Genomic DNA, 25,298 nt, shown 5'->3' with positions numbered 1-25,298 from the left:
AGTGTAAACAAGTCAGAATGCAAGACATAGCATGATAGTCCCGCTTTAAGGAGTGTATTACAAAAGATATTGGCATGAACAAAAAATATGTACATTCTTCTCATACTCGTTCTTATTTAAACGAGGCACATAATGTTTTAAATAGCCCTTAAAGGTATAGTTCACCCAAAATTTTTAAAAGTTTGTCATCATTTATTCACCCTCATGTCATCTAAAAACCTTTATATGAACACAAAAGAAGATATTTTGAGAAATGTCGTTTTGTGTCCATAAAATGTAAGTCAGGTGGGTTCCCGTGTTGTTTGGCTGCCAACGGTTTTTAATAATATCTTATTTGTGTGATGAGGAAGGAATCAAGATCAAATCAAGTCATGTTTGCACAGTTGTGCATGTCTGTACACCTTATGTGACCTCATCAATCTGCACTACAGCAAACCCTTTCCTTTCTAGACATCAGTATTAACATTGACCATTAAAAAACTTTATAGTCATATTTTTGTCTGTTTTACAGACAAAGCACCAAAAATGCAACCACTATGTGTGTTTGCAACCCACAAACATGCACAGGTAGCAACTCTCACATGCACACTCGCAGGACTTGTGTTTGCAAGTGTCGCTTCCTCCTGTAGAGATTGTGGTTTAACTTGTTTGGTTTCTCTCCTGTTGTGAAAGTGCTGATCTTCTGTCTATGTAGGAAACATAAAGTCAAAGCATGCAGACACATACACACACACATGTTCACTCTCCCTCCCTCTCAGCTTTTGAGGTCTGCTGTAATCTGTTGATAACACTGACTCACATAGAGTTGAGATAAACACTTCATCATAACAAAGAGAAAGAAACATTCTGTCGACACACAGTAGTCTCAAACTGAAGTGCACATTATGCCACCATTGATCAAAATCTTTCAGTAAGCACATAGACATGTCATTATTTACTTATCCACCAACCCTGTGTTCTCTCAGTACTCGTATTATGTGTCATTAGATAAAAATTAAAAACTCGCACCCAACCAAAAATGATCACCGATAACAAAACTCCCATTTCAAAGCGGTGTAGGAAGACACATCAGAAGTGTTCAAACAATATATCTTGTACAGTACAGCCCCTATACCTTATCACTAATAGATAATGACAGGTGCCAGTAAGACTTTGCATTTCAATTGTATGTGTGTATACAGTATGTGTGTGTGTGTTGGTATGTTTGTATGTATGGTGATTCAGAGTGGGGGTGGGGGGATTAAGTAAAACACGGCCGCTGGTGAAATAAACAGCCAGACGTTCCTATGGCAGTCCACTTCTGCCTCAGCCATAAATAGGTCAGTGGAACAACATTCCCCAATCATCATGGCAATATTCCCATGCCGTGCCAAACAGCCAACATGGCCGCCCGTGTGCGAGCTGTCAGAAAATGCTATCCTATCGCATCACTTCACTCTCGGTCAATACACTAACTGACTTGTTAACTCAAGACCACTGCAGTCTCACATCTTCTCTTACATTCACACACGAACAAACATGATCTTTGATGGCATTTCCTGCACTCCCATAAATCACAAAAGAGCCAATATCTACTTTGCGATTCAAAATTCAAACAAAGCATGTAAATGAAGATGCAAAAGAGGGCTTCAGACAGCCCCCAAGTCAATTCAAAAGCAAAACAAAGACATGTTTACCATGCGAAGCAGCTTAAAACATGAAAAACAATGGCAAAGCATCTTAGAAAAACAGCACTGAGATTACTCACATGCTCACTCCTGCACACACAAACAATTTCCTACCTTTCATGGCTGTGATCATTAAGTACATCCTGATGCTCTGTGGCCATGTAGAGGACACTGACTGGTCTTTAGACCACGTGCGGGTTTCAATTCAGCGTGGAGTGTGTTTGTCTTGTGCTGTTGACTAGAGCGCTGAAATGTCTGTCTCTGCCTCTTCTCTCTAACGCATGAGAATCCATGTGACCGTGACATAAGGGCTAAACCACTTTCTTCCCGCCCCCTCAAGCTCCGAGTGACAGCTAAGCATCCAATAGAGGATCAGTGAGGGAGTTTTCAGTTGACTGTGCGTTTTAAAGGGCTGGTTCACCTTGCTTTGCATTGCAACATGATTTTCTTGTAATATATACAGGTAGTTACAGGAGGGGAACATGTAAAGCCTGCACGTTATGTTAACAGCGTGAGAGCAGACTGAAAGTGTGTTTTGTTTCTTCTTCCTTCTATAAAGGGGTCATTTGACGCGGCTAAAACGAATATTATCGTTTGTTTTAGATGTAATGCAATGTGTATACATAATTTAAAAGAACACTCCGCTTTTTTTGGAAATAGTCTCATTCTCCAACTCTCCAACCAAGGAAGTTTGCTGCCGTAACATGGCCGCAGCAGGCGCAGTGATATTACGCAGCGCATGTGGAACTAGGCTAACTTTCGTCAACATATCCAACGTGACCAACTCCTTGCACAAGGAGAGTGATATCACTGCGCCTGCCTTTCATTTTTCGGCGGTCTAAGCACACAAAGTGGAGTGTTCCTTTAAGGTTTAAAAACACTGTATTTTCCACATACCCTCTATGCTTTTATCTCATTTTTGCCCCGCCTCTCTGAAATGCACAGATTTTTTACAAAGCTCATCGCTCTGAAAAGCGAGGTGTGCTATGATTGGCCAGTTCAATAGTGCTTAGTGATTGGACGAATACTGCACGGAAATGTAACGCCTCTTACCATATTTGGAACATCAGGTTCCAAACCAATTGTACATTTAGGTGGTCTTATCATACCTATAAATTGATGTAGATTTGTGGGGGTGTGGTTACACAAGGCTCTTCAGGATGGTCTGGGTGAGCATTCGCTTCTAGATAAAATACATATTTTGTTCTGACACTTTAGTTTTGCAATTTTACGTGTTTAGTACATGCATGGGCAATTTATAACACACCAAAGACACATAAAAACACGTATTAGCGTAACATGACCCCTTTAACATGCGTGTTGCATGACACGGGGACACAGGGCATGTGTTGCCTACAGTCGGCCTTCGGTTCTCACTCCTATTACACATTTCTGAGTGTAAGAAATGAACTCATATACATATGGTGTATAAGAAAAACTGTGTAGTACTGCTTGACTGCAAGAAACTTATTAGTGCATGTGTGTTTAAAAGGAAAGTTTACCCAAACATAAAAATCCTGTCATTATTTACTCACGTTCTTATCATTTCAATTCTGTATGACTTTCTATCTTCTGCAGAACACAAAAGAAAATATTTTGAAGAATGTTGGTAACTGGACAATGGTGGTAAGTGAATGGGTGAATCGATTACTAACGTTCTTCATAGTGGTGGGCCGTTAACGCCGTTAACGCAGTGAGACTCTTATCGCGCGATAAAAAAAATGTCGCCGTTAATCTATTCTCAAAGTTGGGTTGGGAGCTGGGTCTATACTACGCAAGCTATGATGACTTTCACCTTGATATTTTAGCGCGGATGTATACCAGCTTAACTGCACTGTACGGGGCGAGAACGAGATTTTTCAACTCGCGTGATTCGTGTCATTCGCGGAAGCAGAAGCCGCCTAATCATCTCATAACCAGGGCTTCATTCGCGCGATTCGCGCAGCAAGTAGGTGTATTGGCTCTTTGCATTAACATATAAATCACTCGCGCTTGACACGCCATTCGCGTTTGGTCTGAACACAACATAACGTTACTGTGAAATTACCGCATCAAACGTGACGTGCTAACATGGATGCAGCTATGAATCCGCCGGGTTTGCTTCAGGGAATATTAATTTTTAAGAAGCTTCCCAATAGAAACATCGACAAGACTAAGGTTGTTTGCACCTTGTGCAATGCGGAATTGGTTTAAAAAAAAAACTTTCTCTCAAAAGGTTCTGGTCTAGCTTTAGTTGAAACCAGTAACTTTGTATTGAGATCTAATGTATTATGGCTCCTGTATGACATATCGCTTGTTGCTCCCTCACTCTTTGTAAGTCGCTTTGGATAAAAGCGTCTGCTAAATGACTAAATGTAGATGTACTGTAGGAGCTCTTCCAGTCTCAAGTACCACCTAAACGCAAATCATCCCTTAGCTAATGCGGAAGTAAACACAAGTTCATCTTATTGAACATAATTTAATTTCAATTGCATTGTATGGTTGCATGGTTATTTCATGTTCAAGCTGTAAAAACTTGGATTTGGAAAGGGCTGAAAACAATTTCACCACGTGGTGGGTTTTCGAAGATGACATCACTTTTATAGAATAATGCGTTAAAATATTTTTACGCAATTAAATGTACCTTTAGCACAGGCTAAAGGTTGCGTCATTGAATCTCCGTCAGAATATGTCAGACTGCGCACCAGTAATACGCTCTCTTTCGTGCTTGAATGAACAAAAACACTCAAGATTATACCTTAACTTTTTTCAGACTTTTAGTAAGCACAAAGTAAATGGAGAATGCGTCAGATTTGCGCAGAGTGTTAGCTCTTAAAGGAGCCGCATTTTTAAACTCGCTGCTGTGACACCTGTCACTTATGTTAATCTAAGTGTAAAAGATAAGAAGAAATGATTGTGTTTTGTAGCTTTAATGAGTATTCTTCTGTGTTTGATTTAGAATTTAGCAGTAGAGACTGTTTGAAAGTGTTTAAGCTTTTGAGACCATGATTTAGTTTGATTTACTTTGTCATTAAGATGTGACCAATAAGGGGGGAGGTTAGGGCTATGATATCGATAAATGATATCATATCGGATCGCGATAGAATTTATTTCGATAACGATGATGAGCTATTGGCATTTTGACTCGATATGGATTCATCTTACGGTATACAAATAAACGTGCTGCTTTTAGGATGTGCGTCAAAGTACAAAGTCCATTTCACACTGCACTTGGAAAAGATAACTCGACATGAGGAGGAAAACATGGCTGGAAGCGGAAACGAAAGTGAATCTTAGCACGAGTTGTCATCACGCAGTTTATCAAGTGTCTTATTTTCCTTCGCATTCGCCGGTTAAACCAAATAAACTTGAGGCGCAATCACAAGCGACAAACATTTCTATATCCAATGTTGACATATCTGCTAACATGAGCTGGAACATTGATTACTGGAAAGATTGAACCTTGTTTGTAAGATGTTTGCATGATTAAATAAATGTACTACAGTTTATGTGAGATGGCGTTTTGAAAGAATCCCACAATTCGAGCAAGATATTATCGCAGTGTTATGTATGTGCGCATGTACTGAGCCAATAGCGTTCGAAAGTACGCAGTAACGAAGCCCTTTCATTGGTTGAATATACTGAATAAACACTCCCTAAACTTAAGTCAATTGAGTCAAAATGAGACTGAATGAACTGGTACATGTAGTTTTGGCCTAATATCCTCTTTATTGTAAGTGCAACATAACATGTCTAATTAGATAAAATCAATTTATTTAATTTTAACTGGATTAAAGTTATTTTTTGTTAAACTGTTTTGATAATACACTGTTTTTAAATAACACTGTTTTTATATAGATTTCTTTACATAGATTATTATGGATTACAATCTATTTTTTTATTAATTTTATATAAAAATAAATATTGTTATCGATCAATATGGAAATAAACTATCGAGTTTACATTTTTGCCATATCGCCCAGCCCTAGGGGAGGGTGGCCTTTTTCAGTTTCAGCACATGCCCCTCAAAGTTCTGTACACGGCCCTGTTCTTCAGTAAATGATGACAGAATTTTCATTTTTAACTATCCCTTTAATGCAAAATATGGTGACCATAAGCCTAAAGGGCAATTTATGGTTGTGTGTCAGACCTACACCGTGGCCTACGCAGACCAGTATTCCCTACGCCATAGTCTGACGTGCACCTTTCCAAAAATGTTACAACTCGTCAACGTGACGTGGACCTTATGAAAACTTCACGATAGCGTCGGGTCTACCCATACACATTTCTGAATGAATTATCTAAATAAATTACGTTTTTCTGTATTTCACAACTTGTTTAATTGCCGCTATCACTGCTGATTGCTTTATAGACTGCGTATACAAAAACGCTTCTTCTTCAGCTCTTGTCTTGGTTACAAGCAACATGCCTATGGACACTAACGCCTAGTGGCCAATGCCTGTCTCTCAAGGAAATCCGACGTAGAAGTAAAAAACACGTTTAAATCAATGATACAACAATAACAGCTGCCCTCTGTATTTTTTTGTTATTTTTTATCAAAACTAGTTATTCAGCAAATACATAAAATTCACTTATAAGTTATACTGTCGTGAAGGATAGAGAACAAAAATGGCAAATTGCAGTTTTAACCAATAATAGTGATGGAGGTGAGTCACTCAATTCTGAACTACGATATAATAAAAATATCTTGTTTTGTTTTGAATTTATTAATCAAAAACATTTCCTGTTGGTATGACCAAAATCTTTAATTTATAAGACTGTAATAATATTGATGTCGCAATATGTTTTTTGTTTTTTTTGCTGAGATTCAACATCATTTTATATTAGATAACTCACAAGTATCGACTACTTTTAGATGATACTATTTTGAATCAGAGGGACTTATGAGAAGCTTGACTGACACAAACAAAAATCAGGACTATTTAAAACAAACAAAAGTGAAGCATAAGTGCATAAACAGCATTACATAATGTGCATTACAAATATTTTTTTATAATGTTCAAATGTTTATAAATAGCCAGTACACACATAACTGAATCCAGTCAGTTGAATTCTATTGTAATACTACACGTTGCAACACCGTTTTTCATTAAGAGCTGCAGTTACACAATGTTCACACCAGGCATGCGCGGCACGTCATGACAAGTTTGACTAAATCGCACTTATTATAATCAACAAATCTATCTGCCCAGTGTTGGACAGGTTATGTATTTTATATATCATTGTATAAAGAGTATGTTCGAATCTTTTATTGTTTAGAGCATACTGCTCAGCCTTACAAACATATATAAACTGTATTTTATACATATTTTATTCATCTATATCTATATTATTACATATACCATATACCATATAAAAGAGTATTATACACAAATAAATAAACATACTGATTAATTATGTATATTGAAATTAACCAACAGCCTGTAGATATTAGCATATGCTTTGGCTATTGAAAAAACAGAATCATTATTGTTCTGTCTCCATTATACAACTCTATACATACGGCCATCAAGAACACAGCAGTGATTTAACATTGTACGTGTTTGCCTACAGGATAACTGGCGCACTTGGAATTCTATCCATTTGGGCTTGCGGTATGGACATACATGCGTGCATGTAGCCTTCTACAGGTCTGGGTGAATCTGAGGGGAACAGAGCCATCTGAATGCTAATGACCTGGCCAGAACCCAGCACAACATACACTTCTCCAATACCCTGTCCTAAAACCATCTCCCAGGAAAAGCCAAGCAAGTAGCATGCAAAAGTGTCTTTAAAATTCTCACTAAACTTCTACGTAAAAAATCTGCATTCAATTTACGAGCCCTTGCTGTGTTATTATAAATAGTCTAAATGCTAGCGTCTAAAGCCCACTGCTTCTAGAAACATCACACATGTTATCCAACTGAATTGCTGAAATAGAGATGCTGGAGCTGTATCTGCACGTCTCATGTTTCACAGGCATGACAGCAGCGTGAGGACGGGGTTCTAGTGTCTGTGAGATTCTCATGGAGAAATATATCCTGGTGTAGTCCTGAGCTCAAGCCTCCACTGGGTTGGGTTGAACTTAGCAAGACATGCTAATACATGCACACAGCTGCTGCTTGTTTGCCTGCCGTCTCCAACGCAAACACCAAAAACTCACACGCGCATGTACAAAGACACATGATGTGCAGACACCCACAGTGACTCTATCACACAACGGAATGCATGAACGGAAATTTTATTTTATTTCAGAAGGGCCAAACAGAGCCTGAATGCAATATAAAACTGACGGGCAGCCACATATTTTTTAAAGTGGCCATTCCCTGCAATTCCTTTTTTCAACCTTTAGGTAATGTGTAATGTTGCTGTTAGAGTATAAATAATACCTACAAAATCAGTCTTTAACAGAATTCGCTTTTTGAGGACTACAAAGAACGTCTGGAATCAGACTACAGCCCTCTACTTTACTTAATATATAACGGAAGAAATCTAGGCGTTTTGTGAGAAGAGGGACAGCGGTGAACAATAGACTTGAAATGTGCGAAATATAAAGTGTTTTTTTTCATTAGAAACATGAACATCTGTTGTCAAAAACCATAATCAAAGCGTCTAAAACAGCAAAAGAATGCCCCCTTTAACATTCTTCTTCTTCAAGCACACAAGGGACATCTCAGCTAGTAAAGGGGATTTCATATCATTCAGTGCACAAACAGGAAGAGTCTGCTGGTAAACCACAGAAGCATCCCACTGGTATGCAGATATTTTCAAGAAGCGCCTCTCACCTTGACCCAAATTTTTCTTCTAATGTTTGGTGTGTGTGAGTTAGTGTGTGCTGTGTGAGAGGAGGTGAGAAAGATCAGTTCAACCACAAAAACACAATTGTATAAAGTGGTATATGAAGAAACAGCATTGCATATCTCCTAAGCATCTTACAGTTACTTTAACACCTTTACGATTTATAGGAATCGTGAATTATCAGAAAATCAAACCGCATTGAAGAAGCGATGGGAATCGGTGGAACACAGCACTATTTATACCAATGTAATTATTGTCATCTGATCTGTGTGTGCTTTCTTGAACATAAAAGCATGCATCTTGTCACTTTCCTCTGTAAAGTGAAAAAAAGACTTGAGGCTGATAAGAGTATCAACATGAGTGTCAGCATCCTCTTTAGAACTTCAGTGTCTTTAGCCATTTTATAGCATCTTCATTTTTACACATGCTGATGCCCTTAAACATCTGTGGCCACGGAATGTGTTTTGACAATAAGACATACTTACATGTGTGTGCTTTCTTTGCTGGGGATACATCTGAAAAAGAAATAAAACATTAAACAGAGCATGTGGCTTGGGTTATACTGCAAAATCACAAACATGGAAAATAAAAATCGCATTTTGGTCAGGACCAAAGTTTAAGTGTTTTTTTTATAGTCACCAGTGAATCAATTGTAATTACCAACATCCTACCAGACATATTTTTGTTCCAATGAAAAAAAATCATATACTGTAGATCTAAAACATTTACTCAAGGATGAATAAATTATTACACAATTTTTATGTATTAACTTTAACTTTTGACTGTTTCAAGTGTTAATTAGAACCTTAAAAACTTTGAAAATTGTTAAGAACAAGTGACCTTGTGTGTCGTTTTCTGCTTTCAACTAAAAAAATATTGTGTTTTGCTCTTTAACAGATTTAATAAGAAATATATTTTAATAAAGAAACCAAAACCAAAAGTTTTTCAATCCAAAATAATAAAACATCAGGGCCCACGTGGGTCACGTTCATAGGGCTGTGCATGAAAACAATAATCAAGGTAAAACGATTATTGTGTTTTCTATTTCCTTTACAATGGTTCAGGATTATGGCATGTTTCGACAGACCAGTTTAATGTAGTTTATCGAAATGTTGAATGTGTGTTTGTGAGTTTTCAATAGCGATGATCAGCATTGTTCATAATTTATTTTACTGTCATTATTTTTTTATTATTGTGTTATTTATATATATATATATATATATATATATATATATATATATATATATATATATATATATATATATTGATTCCTTATTTTATCTACATTTTAAGTTTTTCCTTATTTAGCTGAATCCGTTGTTATTTTATTAGTGAGTTATTTATTTATCATTAAATAATGTCAATTAAAAGTCAGTGCTTAACTGTTTTATATACACTGCATCCGAAAAGTATTCACAGCGCTTCACTTTTTCCACATTTGTTATGTTACAGCCTTATTCCAAAATGGATTCAATTCATTATTTTCCCCAAAATTCTACAAACAATACCCCATAATGACAACGTGAAGGAAGTTTGTTTGAAATCTTTGCAAATGTATTATAAATAAAAAACGAAAAAAGCACATGTAACTTCTTTCAAATGATGAATTAAATCCATTTTTGAATAAGGCTGTAACATTACAAAATGTGGAAATAGTGAAGCGCTGTGAATACTTTCCGGGAGCACTGTAACTGTGATATTAACATTGGCCATAATATCTGTGATTATTTTTTTTTATCATAATCCAGCAAACCTAGTATACAGCCTTGTCTAACCCCAGCAATAATCCTAAAAGTGACAGCCGACTTGTTGTAGTAATGTCACGCATCACCTGATGAATCTGCCAGACTGATTTATTGCTTAACCACTAATAATGAAATGGCGCAAATTTACAACATAATGTATACAGTCAAGTGAAAGATTTTAGGTCACTCCGTAATCCCAAACCATAATATGACTTTACATTCAGTGCAGCCAATCACCATTAATCCATCCACTCCCTTTAATCAGGGATATTGTACAACGGCCAAGGCAGTTATTGTAATGCAAAGTGTCCATCTGAGAGAAATACAATCTATAATGTTTTACGATACCGTCGAAACAAGATACAACTGGTGCCAATCAACGTAGCATTAACAAGCAATCTGTGACAAATTAATTTCCATCTGTTTGTCAATAAGTCTCCCCATTAAAAAAAACAAATCCAACCTAAGCCAACAATCAAAGGAGTAACAAGCTATAACTAATTTAACTTTTTGTTATAATATGTGTTTAATAAACTTCAGACATTCCAACTTAAATAAAGGTTGTGTATGGATTTATTTTGCCATGCATGTGAAAAAGATACAATCTCTGTGTACGCATAGTATGTGTAAATTGACTGAGGGTACTTGAGCAAGAGCATATAGCCTCTTGATGCTTCAACCAGTATATTCATTAAACTGATGAGAAGATATTTCTCTTTTCTTAGCTCTCTTTCATTTTCAGCTGGACCAGAACAAACGTTCTGGCTTGCTGCTTTTGAAGAGGCACATTTATTATTCCTCTGCAGCTGAAACAAGAATGATGAAAAGAGAGTAGCTGACTGCGAACCTTTATTTATCCATCTATTTATGAAATGAAACAGGAGAGGCGTGAAGAAAGCCTCTCCTCTTTGTCTCCTCATCTCTGCAAGGCTAAGTGAGAAGAAGCTTCTGATCTGATGATGCTCATCGGCAAAATGACAGCAAATCTCCGGCCGTTGTTCTTTCCACCCATTTCTAATTGGTTTAACTCCTCAGCCTCAGTTCTGAGCAGCCTCCCCCTGAGTGTCTTTGTTTCTGTCTGTTCACATTGAAATTTCCCTGTAATTCTCCTTCCATGCTGCTGAGTTTAGCTCCTGAGAACAGAGAGGCTGGAGGGTTGAGCAGATTAGACTGTAATAATGCTGAAACATTACGGAAGGCAAAGGTCCGACATATGGGTTTGTTCCCTGAAAAAAGTACATTCTATCTATATACATATACAGTACATATATTACAGTATGCATGCTGCAATAGTTTGCATAAGTAAATTGAAAAAAAGTATAAGGTTTTAGGTTGACGCAGATAGCTGGCGAGACAAAGACTGACGGTCTCTTTCTCCTGAAATAATGAAACATGGGCATGTTATTTATATAATTTTACTGTTCTTTTAATATATTTGATTATAATTTAAGTATATATTTTAATATAATCAAAACCTTAAGCATCTTCGTATTCCATATTGCATTATAAAGTTATTGTATACCATATTTTTCTCAAATATCGTGCAGCCACACATTTTCTAAATACCGGGACATTAAACAGATTTTGATTGAATTTTGTAGCATTGACCTCAGACTGAGAGGACAAAGCTCAATGGATTTTAAAATGTGTGTCAGTTGGCGGGACGCGGGGGCATACTGGATTATTAAATTTTTTAGGCTGGCTTTTAGAGGAGAACATGTGTGCTTTCTGTCTGTTTCAGGGATTAGTCATCGTGGGATGGCACAGAAACTGCCCTAGGGATGAACGTAAAATTGCTCACATGGTGAATCACACCATACTAGTTAAACCAAAGGTTAAGGCATTATCTAATTGTGCATCCAATAAAGCTTGTTTACATTCTCAAGGGGATCCCGCAGTCATTTAATAATATATTTATCAATTCTATCCATAGCAATACGTTTAATACAGTGACAAGAAAAGTATGTTGATCTTTTGGTATTTGATTTTTTTCGGAATAAATTTGTCATAAAATGTGATGTGATCTAATGATCTAATAATACAATTTGTGAACCCTTAGAATTAATAACTGGTAGACCCTCATTGGCAGCAATAACCTCAACCAGGCGCTTCCTGTAGCTGTAGATCAGACCTCCACATCGTTGAGGAATTTAAGCCCATTCTTCCTGGCAGAACTGCTTTAGCTCTTGTCATATTCTTTGGACGTTTCATGTGTATGTCCCTCTTCAAGTCAATCCATACCATCTCTATTGGGTTGAGGTATGGGCTCTGACTTGGCCAATCCAAATCTTCGTTGTGCTCTTGGTGTCATTTTGACTGAGCGCCCACTTCTTGGTAGAGTAGCAACAGTCCCAAAGTTTCTCCATTTGTAGATTGTTTGCCTAACTGGTTAATTTCTAAAGTCTTTGAAATAACTTTGTAACCCTTGCCAGCTTTATGTAAATCAACAATTCTAAAAAAAAATGTTGTGTTATTATTTTTAGACACATTATATTTGTCAATACCCTTGACTTAGATGAAGATCAGATCAGATTTTATGATAAATTTATTCAGAAAACCATGAAATTCCAAAGGGTTCACATACTTTTCTTGCCACTGTATGTGCTATTGATTCTTATACGTTAGTTTTCCTGTCAGAGTGAAAAAGACAGACGGTTCTTCACATTTTTAACTCTTAACTTAAAGGCCTGATACTTTACTCTCTGATGTTAAGCAAACCACGACTTCAGCTCATGTGATTGTTATAGTCTGAGTTCTGAAGAGTTGAATGGGTTCATGTGAGGCTGCTTGAGATCCCTCTTACACACTGAGAGGCTTTCAGGCCTCTGCTATCAGAGGTAATCGATTGTCAGAGTCAGTTGGTGTCAGAAAACTAATGAGAGTTTGACACAGTGACTCTATAAACCGATTTAAGAGCTTATGACTCACACTCAAGAGTTGGACTATACTTTGAAACAGATATCTTCATTCAGGTGAGGTGACTATATAAAATACAAAGAAAACGTTAACTTAAATATTTGAGATTTTTATTCTGGAAACACTGGACAATTCAATATTTTATTCATTGGTCAGGCTTAAAATACTAGGCTATTGTGCCACAGGCTGGGAAAGTTTTCTCAGCAAGTATAAGAATCAATGACTCTATCAAATGCTTTAAGATCAAGAAAGATTTAAGATTTATATTCTGACAGCTTTTGTAATTTAGGAAGCAGCAGTAAATGTGTGGGACACACTTTTCGTAGGGCTATAAATACTTCATAAGTCACATCAAAAAAACAAAACCACCATCAAAAAGATGCTCCACACAGAGACAAACAAACAAAACAACTCCCACAAGCTTATGTTGCTCATTCAACTCTATAGTGCTAAAAAGAAGACATCGCTGCATGGCAAAAATCTACATGGAATATCCGCACTTCAAACATTTGAAGTGAATAAATTTAAAAAGACAAATTCTAAATTTTTGAAAAATCAGTAGTGACAAGCAACCCGGAATAAGCATCTATTTTACAAACACAAATAAATTCAAATATATACGACATAATAAAAAAGTGGGACATTATGGTTAGGGTTAACTATTGAAATATCATTTGCACCAAAGCATTCCACATTAATATAATAATAGCCATATTATACTAACATTCTCATGCTAGTACATATTCTGCTCTTTTGGGAAAACAATGATCTAATTCTTTCAGTTTCTTCTTGTCAGAACAAAAGAGGCACCTCATTCAATCCAACACTGGGGTCACAGGGGCCAAACGGGTGTCAAATGTTCAGAGGACATTACCGACACATTTAGATTATGAGATGGAACAGTCGACAGAAATGCAGTGGTAAATCTCCTTTCTCCCTCTCTCTCTCACTCTCTCTCTCTCACTCTCTCTCACTTTCTTTCTCACACTTGAGTCTGTCATGTCTTATTTTAAACTCTTAACTCTGCTGTCAGTTACAATGATGACTGGTATTCACTCCAGTTTTAGATCACACTGATATCTCTGACAGGCTTTCCACATTACACATACAGAGCTCTAGTCTGGGCTGTACACACTCCCTTGAGCGCAAACACACAGACATATACATACCGATAAGCCCATGAATTTATCAATGTCAATCACAAATGGGGCAAAAAACATAAAACACTACAATTTTGATTGGATGAGCAACTTTTGAAGCTGTTTAGTAAATGCACCATTCACCGGATTCTATATTAATCTGCAAAACTGGAATAATGCTTGGTAACTGTAAACAGCCTTCAGTTAATATTAATATTGCTGCAGTTAATATTGCTCTTGCCACTGAAAAAAGCCCAAAGAATTAATCAACAAAACAAAACAAAACCTATTAAGCTCACCAAAATCTACATTAAGAAGTGTTTAGTGCACAAGATTTTGAATTTAATGCAAAAAGTTATATTCAAATAAAATATGAATCTCTCATACAATAAAAAAGACAAAAAGCATTTGAATTAAAATATACATCATTAAATTTTAAAAGTTTGGCTGTGCTTATTGGGTTCATTTATGTACCCTTTAAGCACACCCCTGTTCCCATTACGCTCACATCATGTTTTTAATACGATTTTTTTTTTATATAAACTTTTTAAAGAATAATTGAAATATGTTCTATTTTAAGGCAAAGAGTCAATAAAAAAAAACAGACCGCTAAAATACATTTTATTTTAATATTAATGTTTTATTTTTACTGGGTGTTTTTTTTTACATTAAGATGTAAAGAACAGTAAAACACAAAACATGACTCACAGTCCGGACCACAATTATGTAGCCTCTCATTAAATGAATGTGAACTTATTTGTATCTTATGAGAGCTTATTTATATTTTTTGGACAGACCTGAGATATATGAGATGTGGTTTCTGATGGCTCTGATAGCATGCCTCTTTCATCACTGGGCAAAAACTATTTCCATCTCGATTTCGTCATCTTGATGTATAAATAATTTATTAATCATTTTATAAATTTTAACTTAAAGTGAAAACCATCTGTGAAGTATGTTTACTGTTTACATAGACTTACAATGGGGATGAGCTTAAATGGAGAACATACAGAGCTTAAAAGGAGCTTAACAGGAGCAAACATTTATTACAATTTTTAATTAATACATTTTACATTAAACTTAAAGGACAAGATTTTACAAAATAAATACTCTAGGACATGTATTGAGTTTTTACATAGTTTACAAAAAATATTGACAATACATTTAGTATTACATTTAGTAACTTAACAGATGCTTTTATCCAAAGCGACTTAAAAATGAGGTAAACAATAGAAGCAATTGGAACAACACAAAGACAACAAAATGCATAAGTGCATCTCACATAGCCCAGCGCATTGATTTCTTCCCATTTTGGGATGGCACCACAAGACGTTGTTCGTTTGCAGACGGCAGGGATCTGGCGGGTACATAAATCTGTATAAGCGAGTGAAGAAATGGGGGTGCCACTGCCGAACCAGTGGTGGTCTTGTAGGCCAAGAGAAGAGCTTTGAATTGATGCAAACGACTAGGGAGCAAATGTAACCTAATGTGGAGAGGAGTGACGTGTGCTCATTGATAACCACTCACGCTGCATTCTGGTTTCTGGATTATCTGTAGAAGTTCGGTTGTGCAAACTGGGAGTCCAGCCAGAAACGCATTGCAATAGTCCAGTCTGGACAGGAAAAGAGCCTGATAAGTACTTGTGTAGCATGCTAGGACAGGAAAGGTCTAATTATCCTAATGTTGTAGAGGATGACTCTACAGGACAGGGTGGTGCTGGCAACGTTATCCGTGAAGTTTAGCCGATCATCGATTACCAGGTTTCTGGCCTTTCTAGAAGGTGTAACAGGCACCAGACAGTGTGAACATATAAACACCCATATCTAAGTGTGTAATAGTCCAATTGATTTAAAATTACAGGAGGTATGTCATAACAAACACATCATTAAGTAGGATAATACATTATTATGTATTATCCTACTTTAGCTCAACAACTTTGATGTTGAGCTAAAGCATTGGTATTGAGCTAAAGCATCAGAGTTGAGCAAAAGCATCGCATTGAGTTTAAGCATCGGCGTTGAGCTAAATTATTGGTATTGAGTTAAAGCATCAGCGTTGAGTTAAAGCATCAGCGTTGAGTTAAAGCATCGGCATTGAGTTAAAGCATCAGTATTGAGTTAAAGCATCAGCATTGAGTTAAAGCATCAGCATTGAGTTAAAGCATCGGCATTGAGTTAAAGCATCAGCACTGAGTTAAAGCATCGGCATTGAGTTAAAGCATCAGCATTGAGTTAAAGCATCAGCATTGAGTTAAAGCATCAGCACTGAGTTAAAGCATCAGCATTGAGTTAAAGCATCTGCGTTGAGTCGAAGCATCAGCGTTGAGTCGAAGCATCTGCATTGAGTTACAGCATTAGTGTTGAGTAAAGGCATCGACGTTGAGATAAAGCACTGACTTTGAGATAAAGCACCGGCTTTGAGTTCAAGCATCAGCATTGAGTTAAAGCATCAGCATTGAGTTAAAGCATCAGCATTGAGTTAAAGCATCAGCATTGAGTTAAAGCATCAGCATTGAGTTAAAGCATCAGCATTGAGTTAAAGCATCCGCGTTGAGTTAAAGCATCTGCGTTGAGTCGAAGCATCAGCGTTGAGTCAAAGCATCTGCATTGAGTTACAGCATTAGTGTTGAGTAAAGGCAACGACGTTGAGATAAAGCACTGACTTTGAGATAAAGCACCGGCTTTGAGTTCAAGCATCAGCATTGAGTTAAAGCATCAGCATTGAGTTAAAGCATCAGCATTGAGTTAAAGCATCAGCATTGAGTTAAAGCATCAGCATTGAGTTAAAGCATCAGCATTGAGTTAAAGCTTCAGCATTGAGTTAAAGAATCAGCATTGAGTTAAAGCATCAGCATTGAGTTAAAGCATCAGCATTGAGTTAAAGCATCAGCATTGAGTTAAAGCTTCAGCATTGAGTTAAAGAATCAGCATTGAGTTAAAGCATCAGCATTGAGTTAAAGCATCTGCGTTGAGTTAAAGCATCAGCATTGAGTTAAAGCATCTGCGTTGAGTCGAAGCATCAGCGTTGAGTCAAAGCATCTCCATTGAGTTACAGCATTAGTGTTGAGTAAAGGCATGGACGTTGAGATAAAGCATTGACTTTGAAATAAAGCACCGGCTTCGAGTTCAAGCATCAGCATTGAGCTAAAGCATTGCATCTGGTTAAAGCATCAGCATTGAGATAAAGCTTGTAGCAGTTGAGCTTAGACCAGAAGAAATGAATAACAGTGAACAGGGCTCGACAATAAGGACTGCCCGATGGCCGGGGCCAGCATCAGAGACCTTCGGACCCGAGCTGTATAGTAACGAAGGTTAAAAATGTCTAAATGTTTATGCCTTACCTATTTAAATATTCTCAGAAAGACCCAAAAGAGATACTGATTCTGTTCTCAAGGGGTGTTTGAAATATGCACGTGGCCGGAAAGCCAGAACTCAGACAATGTGCAAAATACTGAATTGAGTTCTCATTCGCGTCTTTTTACTCTTAAACAAACTGTTTTGAAATTGCCCATATTAGCAGGTATCCTTGCTAAAGTTATCCATTATGTCTTCAATGAACGTAAACTGTTTAGAAATAAAACGCATGCAATCTCTTGAAGAATTATTTAATTTTTTTATTTTTATTTTATTGTGTATTCCAATTAATATTAAACTGCAGTTTGTTTGATTTAAGCTATACAAATAAATACAGCTAATTAACACAATAAAACACAATAAAAACACAATAACATAATAAAAACATGATTTTTGAAAATATTTATAATAGTGTTATCTCGTTTTGGAACCAAACTCTTCATTTGTACTTGTATATTTGCTACTAAATACTTTGATTACTTGTTCTTATTTTATCACTTCCTGGTTAGTTGTCTTCAATATTTGAATTTTCTGTGTGTTGGGCTAATAGTTTTATAGTATATTAGTAATGTTATTTATTAAGATTACATCCTGTAATTAAAACAAAAAAAAAAGAAAATTAACTGGACAATAAAATTAATTTACTACTGGTGGGGCAAGTGAAAATTTTGGCAAGGCCAGTAAAAATTTGAATCACTTGCCCGACCGGGCCAGTAGAAAGAATACTTAGCGTTGAGCCCTGCTGAACATCAATCAGTGTGATGGCAGTTAGTGTTTCACATCATATCTAATCGCCTCTCCGATTCCTTCTTTCTCTCTTTCACCTTCTTCACACTCTTTCTTTGGTATTTTTCCATCAGTCTATTTCTGGCAATGGCTGACAAGCTTAGAAGAGAAGATGATCACATTTACGTAACAAGCACACACAAACATACGAGCATGCGCAAACACAGACACACACCCACAGAGATCCAGACAGCATTTACCCAAACACTCCCACTGTGTATTACAGCACAGAGATTATGCCAAATTGGGTTAGTAGAGCAGTCCTGGGCTACAAAGAACAACAAACACATTCAAGGAGGGGCAGAAAAGGGCAAGGAAACTAAGAATGAAAAGCGGTCAAAACCGGCCCGGTTTACCACTCTACATCACCGTTAACCACCAATCACTACATGTTAATCTCTGAAAGCGAAAAGCATGTTGACGTGTCCCTACCGGGCCTACTGAAGGGGCTATTGGCCCCTACTGCGTGATAGGAAAATGATGGTTGTGCACCAAAGGGAGAGAGAGCGGGAGATCACATAAAGAGATCACAGAGTGTGTGTATTAGCAGCAGGATAACAGGGTTTAAACCTCCAAAGGGATTATTAAAATCTGGTTTCCAGGGATTTTGGAATATGTGAATTTAGAGGTTCTTGCGCAACAGCAGGATATTGCAAAACATAAAGGTGTATTATCTTCCTCAGTTAAACAGTATTAAATTATTTATAGCATGAATAGAGGCGACTGCTGTTTTGTCAATGTTTATTAAACCGTCTGGTAACATACAAACGCATAGTGGGAAAATGAAAGTATGGACGCTTACGCATGCTGCATGAATATCCCATGACATGTTATCACAACACCACTAACAGAATTGATCTCATTTTACTGCGAGGAAGAAGAGGACGTGAGGTTTTTGAGGTTTTTTTTTAAGTTTACTGCCCTCATGTGGCACACAGGAGAAGTTTCTAGTGCATCTTTAGGCTTCACACAATTTACATTTACAATAAATTTTAAATTGTATCTATAAAATATGTATCTTGTTCAACATCATGAGAAAAATGCATAAAACATAACGGGAGAAGCATGTTAAAAAGAGGATGTCTCCTGGCGATAATGTTTTCATATACGAGTACAAAAGATGAATGCGCAGAAGGAGAGGCGGAGAGAAAAAATCCTGAGAGAAAGAGAGAGAGAGAGGCAGAGAATAAAATACACTCTGAATATAGACTTTATATAATCCCAATCACTAAGGATTAGCATCATTTTACATAAGCTCACGGCTCTACTCACTGCTCCCTCCCATCCGAATGCTGCATCTGTCAAATTACTAATTTCAGCCACCGCGAGGTTTCCACTAACAACAATCTGACTAGTATCTCCTCTCAGTGCACATGCTCTATAAATCTCAGACGAAATCTCGATGTGTACCTAATAATCATCAAACTAAATATTTTAGCACTGTGATTGTGTAACGGTGCTGTCCACTCTCACAAAAAAATTGAAAAAGGAGACTGTCACAACAAATTTAAGGACCTGATGTTTTTAATGTCAGACACTGTTCCTTAAAGGGATGGTCTACCTGTCATCATTTATTCACCCTCATGTTGATATTTTGAGAAATGTATTTGTGGTTTTGTGTCCATCCAATGGAAGTCAATAGAAGCCAAGGTTGTGTGGTTAGTGGTTACCCCAGTTCTTCAAAATATCTTCTTTTGTGTTCTGCAGAAGAAAGACAACATTTGCTCACAGGTTCCCTCATCTGGTTGATAAGCGCAATTGTCTATTACTAGTGTCGTAAATACTGTCGCTGTATAAGCTTCCCCATGGGCAGCACAACACACGTGAATTTGTTGACAAAGCTGATGGAACAGAAACGATGGAACGAATGCAGAAACGTTGTTTGGAAACTCTTCCGCAGGCAGGGGATGGCTGGGGCTGTGAGTACCCACTCGAACACAGAACTTACAGAGTGTGGTTGTAAGTAGCAGCGTGAATAGAATTCGTCCAGTTAAGAGTTAATTTACCAAATGAAATTATTTTAGAGACATTAGTTTACAAAACTATATAGCAGGCCCGTAGCCAGGGGGGATCCGGTTGTACAAATGACCCACCACTCACTGTCAAAGTTCAAGAATTTAAATTATTTAATTTTTCACACACACAAAAAAAGAGTCCTTTTAAATAACTGACAATAAATAGGATCATGGGCGTCGTAAGCACACAAAAAATTAGTGCAAAACTCAAAAATTTCACTTCACATATCATATCGTACAGGCATTTATTTTTCAACAACGTACGGGAACATTATATCACAGCATGCCATTGTCAACTTTAGTCATATAAAATAATTTTCCAAAAAACAAAATTGTTGACACTGAAAATGCAGGGTGGCTAGTGTAACAGAGACCAGTGAGAGAGAGGTGTGCAAGTTAACCTGACTCCCTGACCCTATCGACAGATGCTTATCCTCCTCGTTAGAGCACTCGTCTCCCGTACCGGACAGATGCTGGTTCAAGAACCGCTCGGAGCAATTAGTCATTTTGGAAAACCACTAGCCACAGCATCAAGCCCTGTTTATAAGATAATAATAAGTGTATCCTTTTGTTAACTTCATTATTCATTATATTTATTAAAGTTGAATGATTTATAGCATATATTGGTAATATTAGGTATAATTATTGACACCACAGACTTCACTAATTTTCAAACCCTGGCTACGGCCAAGAAAGGGATTACCTCAGGTTATACTGGACAGCATTTCCCATTCAATGCATCTACTTAGACAGTCCGCCTAGGTATATTAATGGCCACCCAAGTGTACTTGTTATTACATTTTGTAATTTTGTATCCATCGTGATAATGACTGTATCTGTAATAGATTAACTAGTGGACAAACATCACTTGCGCATCTTCTGTCTTTCCTGACTTGTTTGGTGTGAGTGGCGCGTGGTCGCGTGCGTGCACGTCCTCTTTTTCCGTGATCGCATCCACTCTCATCCGGTGAGCTCCATATGTGTGCGAGCATTCTGCCTCTCTTCTGCATGTGTAGTTAGCTTGATGTACTGTATTTAACGATGACTTCCATTTAAAATCGAAGAAGTTTTCATAATACAGCAACAGATTGTCGAGAAAGGTCAAACAGCACATAGCCGCTCTATAATGTAGATGAAGTGTATAATGATTTTGTCCGATGTTGTCACATTTATGAATCAGGATTTAAGCAGCAGTTAAAGTGACTGCTGGTTGCATTCAGTTGTAAAATACAATATAATGTGACAGATCAGAGAGTAGAAGATAAACAGATATCAAGTGCCAACACTAACACGATGCAAACGTGACACAAATATGCTAAATAGCTCGTGACGTCACCAGCACCACATGTCTGTCAAAATCCTGTGGGAAACACTGCTGGAGTCATGTGTTAAAACTGCCCAGGTTAACTTTGTTAGTGCATGTTTGTTAGCAATGTTTTAATTAACACCTCAAAGTAAAACTTACCAAATGGACACTTAATAAAGAACGAGGAGTTCTTCTAACTATTTGTAATGAGCAGTTGGATTCGTAGTGGTCCTCTGAGAGTTAGAGCATACAAGTTTTTGAGCCTCAAAATTAAATAATAAATGTGGGGGAAACGACAAAAAGGGTCTACTTTTTGAGAAAATGAACCAACCCCGTCCAGAAGGCTGGCTCCGGCATGCTGAGTGTTGCTTTAAAACACAAAACTGCTCTGATCAGTTATTATATTATTATAAGCACCCAGCAGTGGCTCTAAAAAGAAAAAAAAGCAGGAAAATAAGTGTATCGGTTCACCCATTGAGAGGCAAATGGTGTGACTGAGAGCAGCTAATGGAGTGACCAAATAACACACCAACACATAGCCGGCCATAACATCCCAACTCAACTAGACACCTCACAGTGCCAACATAATGAATAAGCATCTCACTTGACAGATGTTTATCTGACAAACTAGTCAGCGAAGGTGGATGCATATGTGTTTATAACCACATTTAAACAGAGACTTGTAGTTGCTAGGTTTGGATTCAGTCCTACAGGCTGCTGTGTTTAAAAGGACACAGTCTGAGTTGAATGGAAAAATGGAACAGCTTTATTGACGTCATCTCCGTTTTTAAATTCCACATAAGTCTTTTTTTGGATGTAGATTTCCCTGGGCCACAGTCATTTCTCCCTGCTTCCTATAGCGCTGCTCTCTCTCTCGAATTCATCAAAGACTTTACACTTATTCAGCACACTAATGCAGTCATGCAGAGAAACAACAATCTGATCTCACTGTTTGAGTTCTATTTTCATTAACAAAAATGAATGAGAGCATTTCCATATGTAAAGTCATGATGAGACAGGACGGTGTGGGGTTGCATACACACAACAAACAGTTTAAAGCGATGCACTGGTTCAGACAACAGGTTTGCCCTGTTTGGAGGCGGCCAACGGCACGCCTTAACCTCTCCTTTAGTCTTTACCAACACTCCAAACACATGTACTGTGTGCTTTTGTATTGAGGTCTGTTGTTCTCCTGACATAACTTTTCATCAAATGGATCTATATTGTGTGCAAGACATGGACAGGATGTCTTTAGAGTTTCTGACTTGTTTTCTCTACCAGTGGCTCTATATGCCATTCTCTAAATATAAAAAATACACCTATAAAAGGTGCCTTATAAAGTAGAAGTGTTTTTATAATAATAGCTGTTGTGTTGAACTATATTACGAAGGTTGATCCATAAGTCTAAACTGTGTTCTCAGGGCAAAAGCATTAGGCATAAATGTCAGGTGAGGTTGTTGCATCTTATCAGGGAACACCATCATGTGTAATGAAAGTTGTACATTTTAAGTAAAGATTATTGAACGGTGGTTTGATATTTTAATGTCAGATATTTAAATTCCCACCTAACCAGTGGTTAAACTGTTACTAAAGACAAATAGTCTAGACTCAGTCCTGTAGTTTAATAATTAGATGTTTACCTCTGCCTGCCAGAGGCCACACATAATAGCCAACTGTCCTATTCTTAAAGCAAAGAAATTTATTTTGTAACATAAAATGTTTAATTGTTTATTATAAAGAAACAGTGCAAAAGCGTATAGATCCTTTTGCAACACGTAAACAACAGAAGCACTTTCTATTTCAGTTTTATTCAACTACACAAACGTTAGAACCAAATACAACCAACAGAACAATTAGAACTGAACTAAATGTGAAACAAACATCTTTAAGACTTAATTATATGTGTGAAATGAGAAGAAAAGAAAGTGCGCCTGGGAAGTGCTTATTGTTTTAACAGTGGGTACCAAAACAATATTTATCATCCAGAATAGTATTCTGCCATACTACTCTTACAAGTTCTGCAGAATTTTCTGCAAATTGATTTCAACGTTCTTTGTAATATTGTCATGTGTCAATACTACTATTTAACCTGTCACAAAATGTATGGAGAATATACATGTATATAATATTCACTGTAACGAGCAAGGCAGGACAAGAGCCGTGATGGAACGACGCGGTGCTGTTGACGCGAATGATGAGTGTTAGCTGTGCGTTGCCCGCGTTGACTGTGAGAGATGAGAGACCCGGTGCAACGTGCAGTTGACACTCAATGTCACTCGCGTCACCGGCCTCGCGTTGTTCCCTCACGGCTCTCTTCCCTCATTGCTCGTTACATTCACATTCCAAACTTAAATGATTTTAATAAATTCATGCTTCTGAATGCAGCCCTAATGTTGCCTTTTTCTTTAATGATACTTGGCAAAAATAATAAGAACCAAAAATAATTGAGACATTATTTTAGATCAATTACTGTTTCTTCACAATTATAATAAACTAGACAGGTGTGTATTTTAGAGGATAAGAACTTTATACTGATAAAATTGGTCATGATTCAATTAGAAATTACATGCAAAATATTGAAGCAAACAAATGTGTCCTGTATACGTGACAGTGACGGTTAAAGCCGCGGGTGTACTTGACTTTCTGTGTCCATGTCCGTGTCATGAACAAATGTGTCCGCACAAATTCTTGAGCATACTCATCATGGATTAAGTGTGGACATCCGATTCAACACATGCGCAAGCGCTGAGTTGCGTCATACACAGACCCACTAAAAATGTATGTTTGAGGGAAGTTATTCTCTATTGCAAACAATACGAGCAAGACAACAAGAACAACAACCAAACAGTATGGCTTACTGTTCTTGGTTTTTCAGCGTGTTGGTTTTGTATCATTCTTCTTCTTCTTCGACAACGGCACACTTTCTGTATGTTTTGACCCATAGTGGGCTAGTGCACTTTTTTCTCATATATATGCACTTCCACGTGGTCTCAAAAAATGGGCTGCATGCAGACTCTTCTAATGGTGAAAATTGCGTCATGCGGATGGTGCATGAACGCAGATGGGCGGCCCATTATGGGTTAAAACTTTGAACTGCAGTTTTTGCAGTGTTTGACATATTTTCCTTGAATAAATTGGCAGTACAAAGTATAGATTTATTAACTATGATTTTTTCAACCATAGCTCATCTCTCATACATTTAAATACAGCTCTTGTGGAGGTTCAAAGATTTGAAGACATTAACACGTTAATTTGTAGCAACCACAACACCTCTATCCAAGACTCCACTTAAGCCATATTAGAAATCTAAGTCTTTCCAACAAATCATGAGTGAGACAATGGATGCATAGCAAGCTGACCTGTTGTCTCGCTGACCTATAAGGCGAAGACTTTGCAGGCAAGAAAGCACCTCTAGGGAAAAGATTCGCATAGGAATCGCAATAAAAAATTGGATTTTAGAAATATTTGCTTAAATATAGTGCTTAAAGGAATAATTAAATCTACATAAAAATGCAATGACTATAGTTGAGAAACCATACAGAAACCCTGCTCTAACCACTTTCTTGGACGGAATTTTAATCGTCCAATTTCTTT

At 37.2% G+C, this 25,298-nt stretch overlaps 1 protein-coding gene across 2 annotated transcripts in view; it reads right to left on the bottom strand.

Annotated features, from left to right (window-relative positions):
* rorab (RAR-related orphan receptor A, paralog b) overlaps positions 1-25,298 on the bottom strand; it is a 45,853-nt gene that overhangs the window by 12,710 nt on the left and 7,845 nt on the right. Inside the window, exon 2 of one of the 2 annotated variants that reach the window (XM_056744270.1) lies at positions 8,930-8,959. In XM_056744270.1, coding sequence (XP_056600248.1) covers positions 8,930-8,959 — 30 coding nt within the window. Of the gene's footprint in view, positions 1-1,781; positions 1,975-8,929; positions 8,960-25,298 lie in introns of those variants that run through there. The other variant, XM_056744279.1, reaches the window with a different exon arrangement.

This window comes from Triplophysa dalaica, chromosome 1 (genome assembly GCF_015846415.1).
Source record: "Triplophysa dalaica isolate WHDGS20190420 chromosome 1, ASM1584641v1, whole genome shotgun sequence".
NCBI classification, from domain to species: domain Eukaryota; kingdom Metazoa; phylum Chordata; class Actinopteri; order Cypriniformes; family Nemacheilidae; genus Triplophysa; species Triplophysa dalaica.
This window is presented reverse-complemented; position numbering and strand designations above follow the sequence as displayed.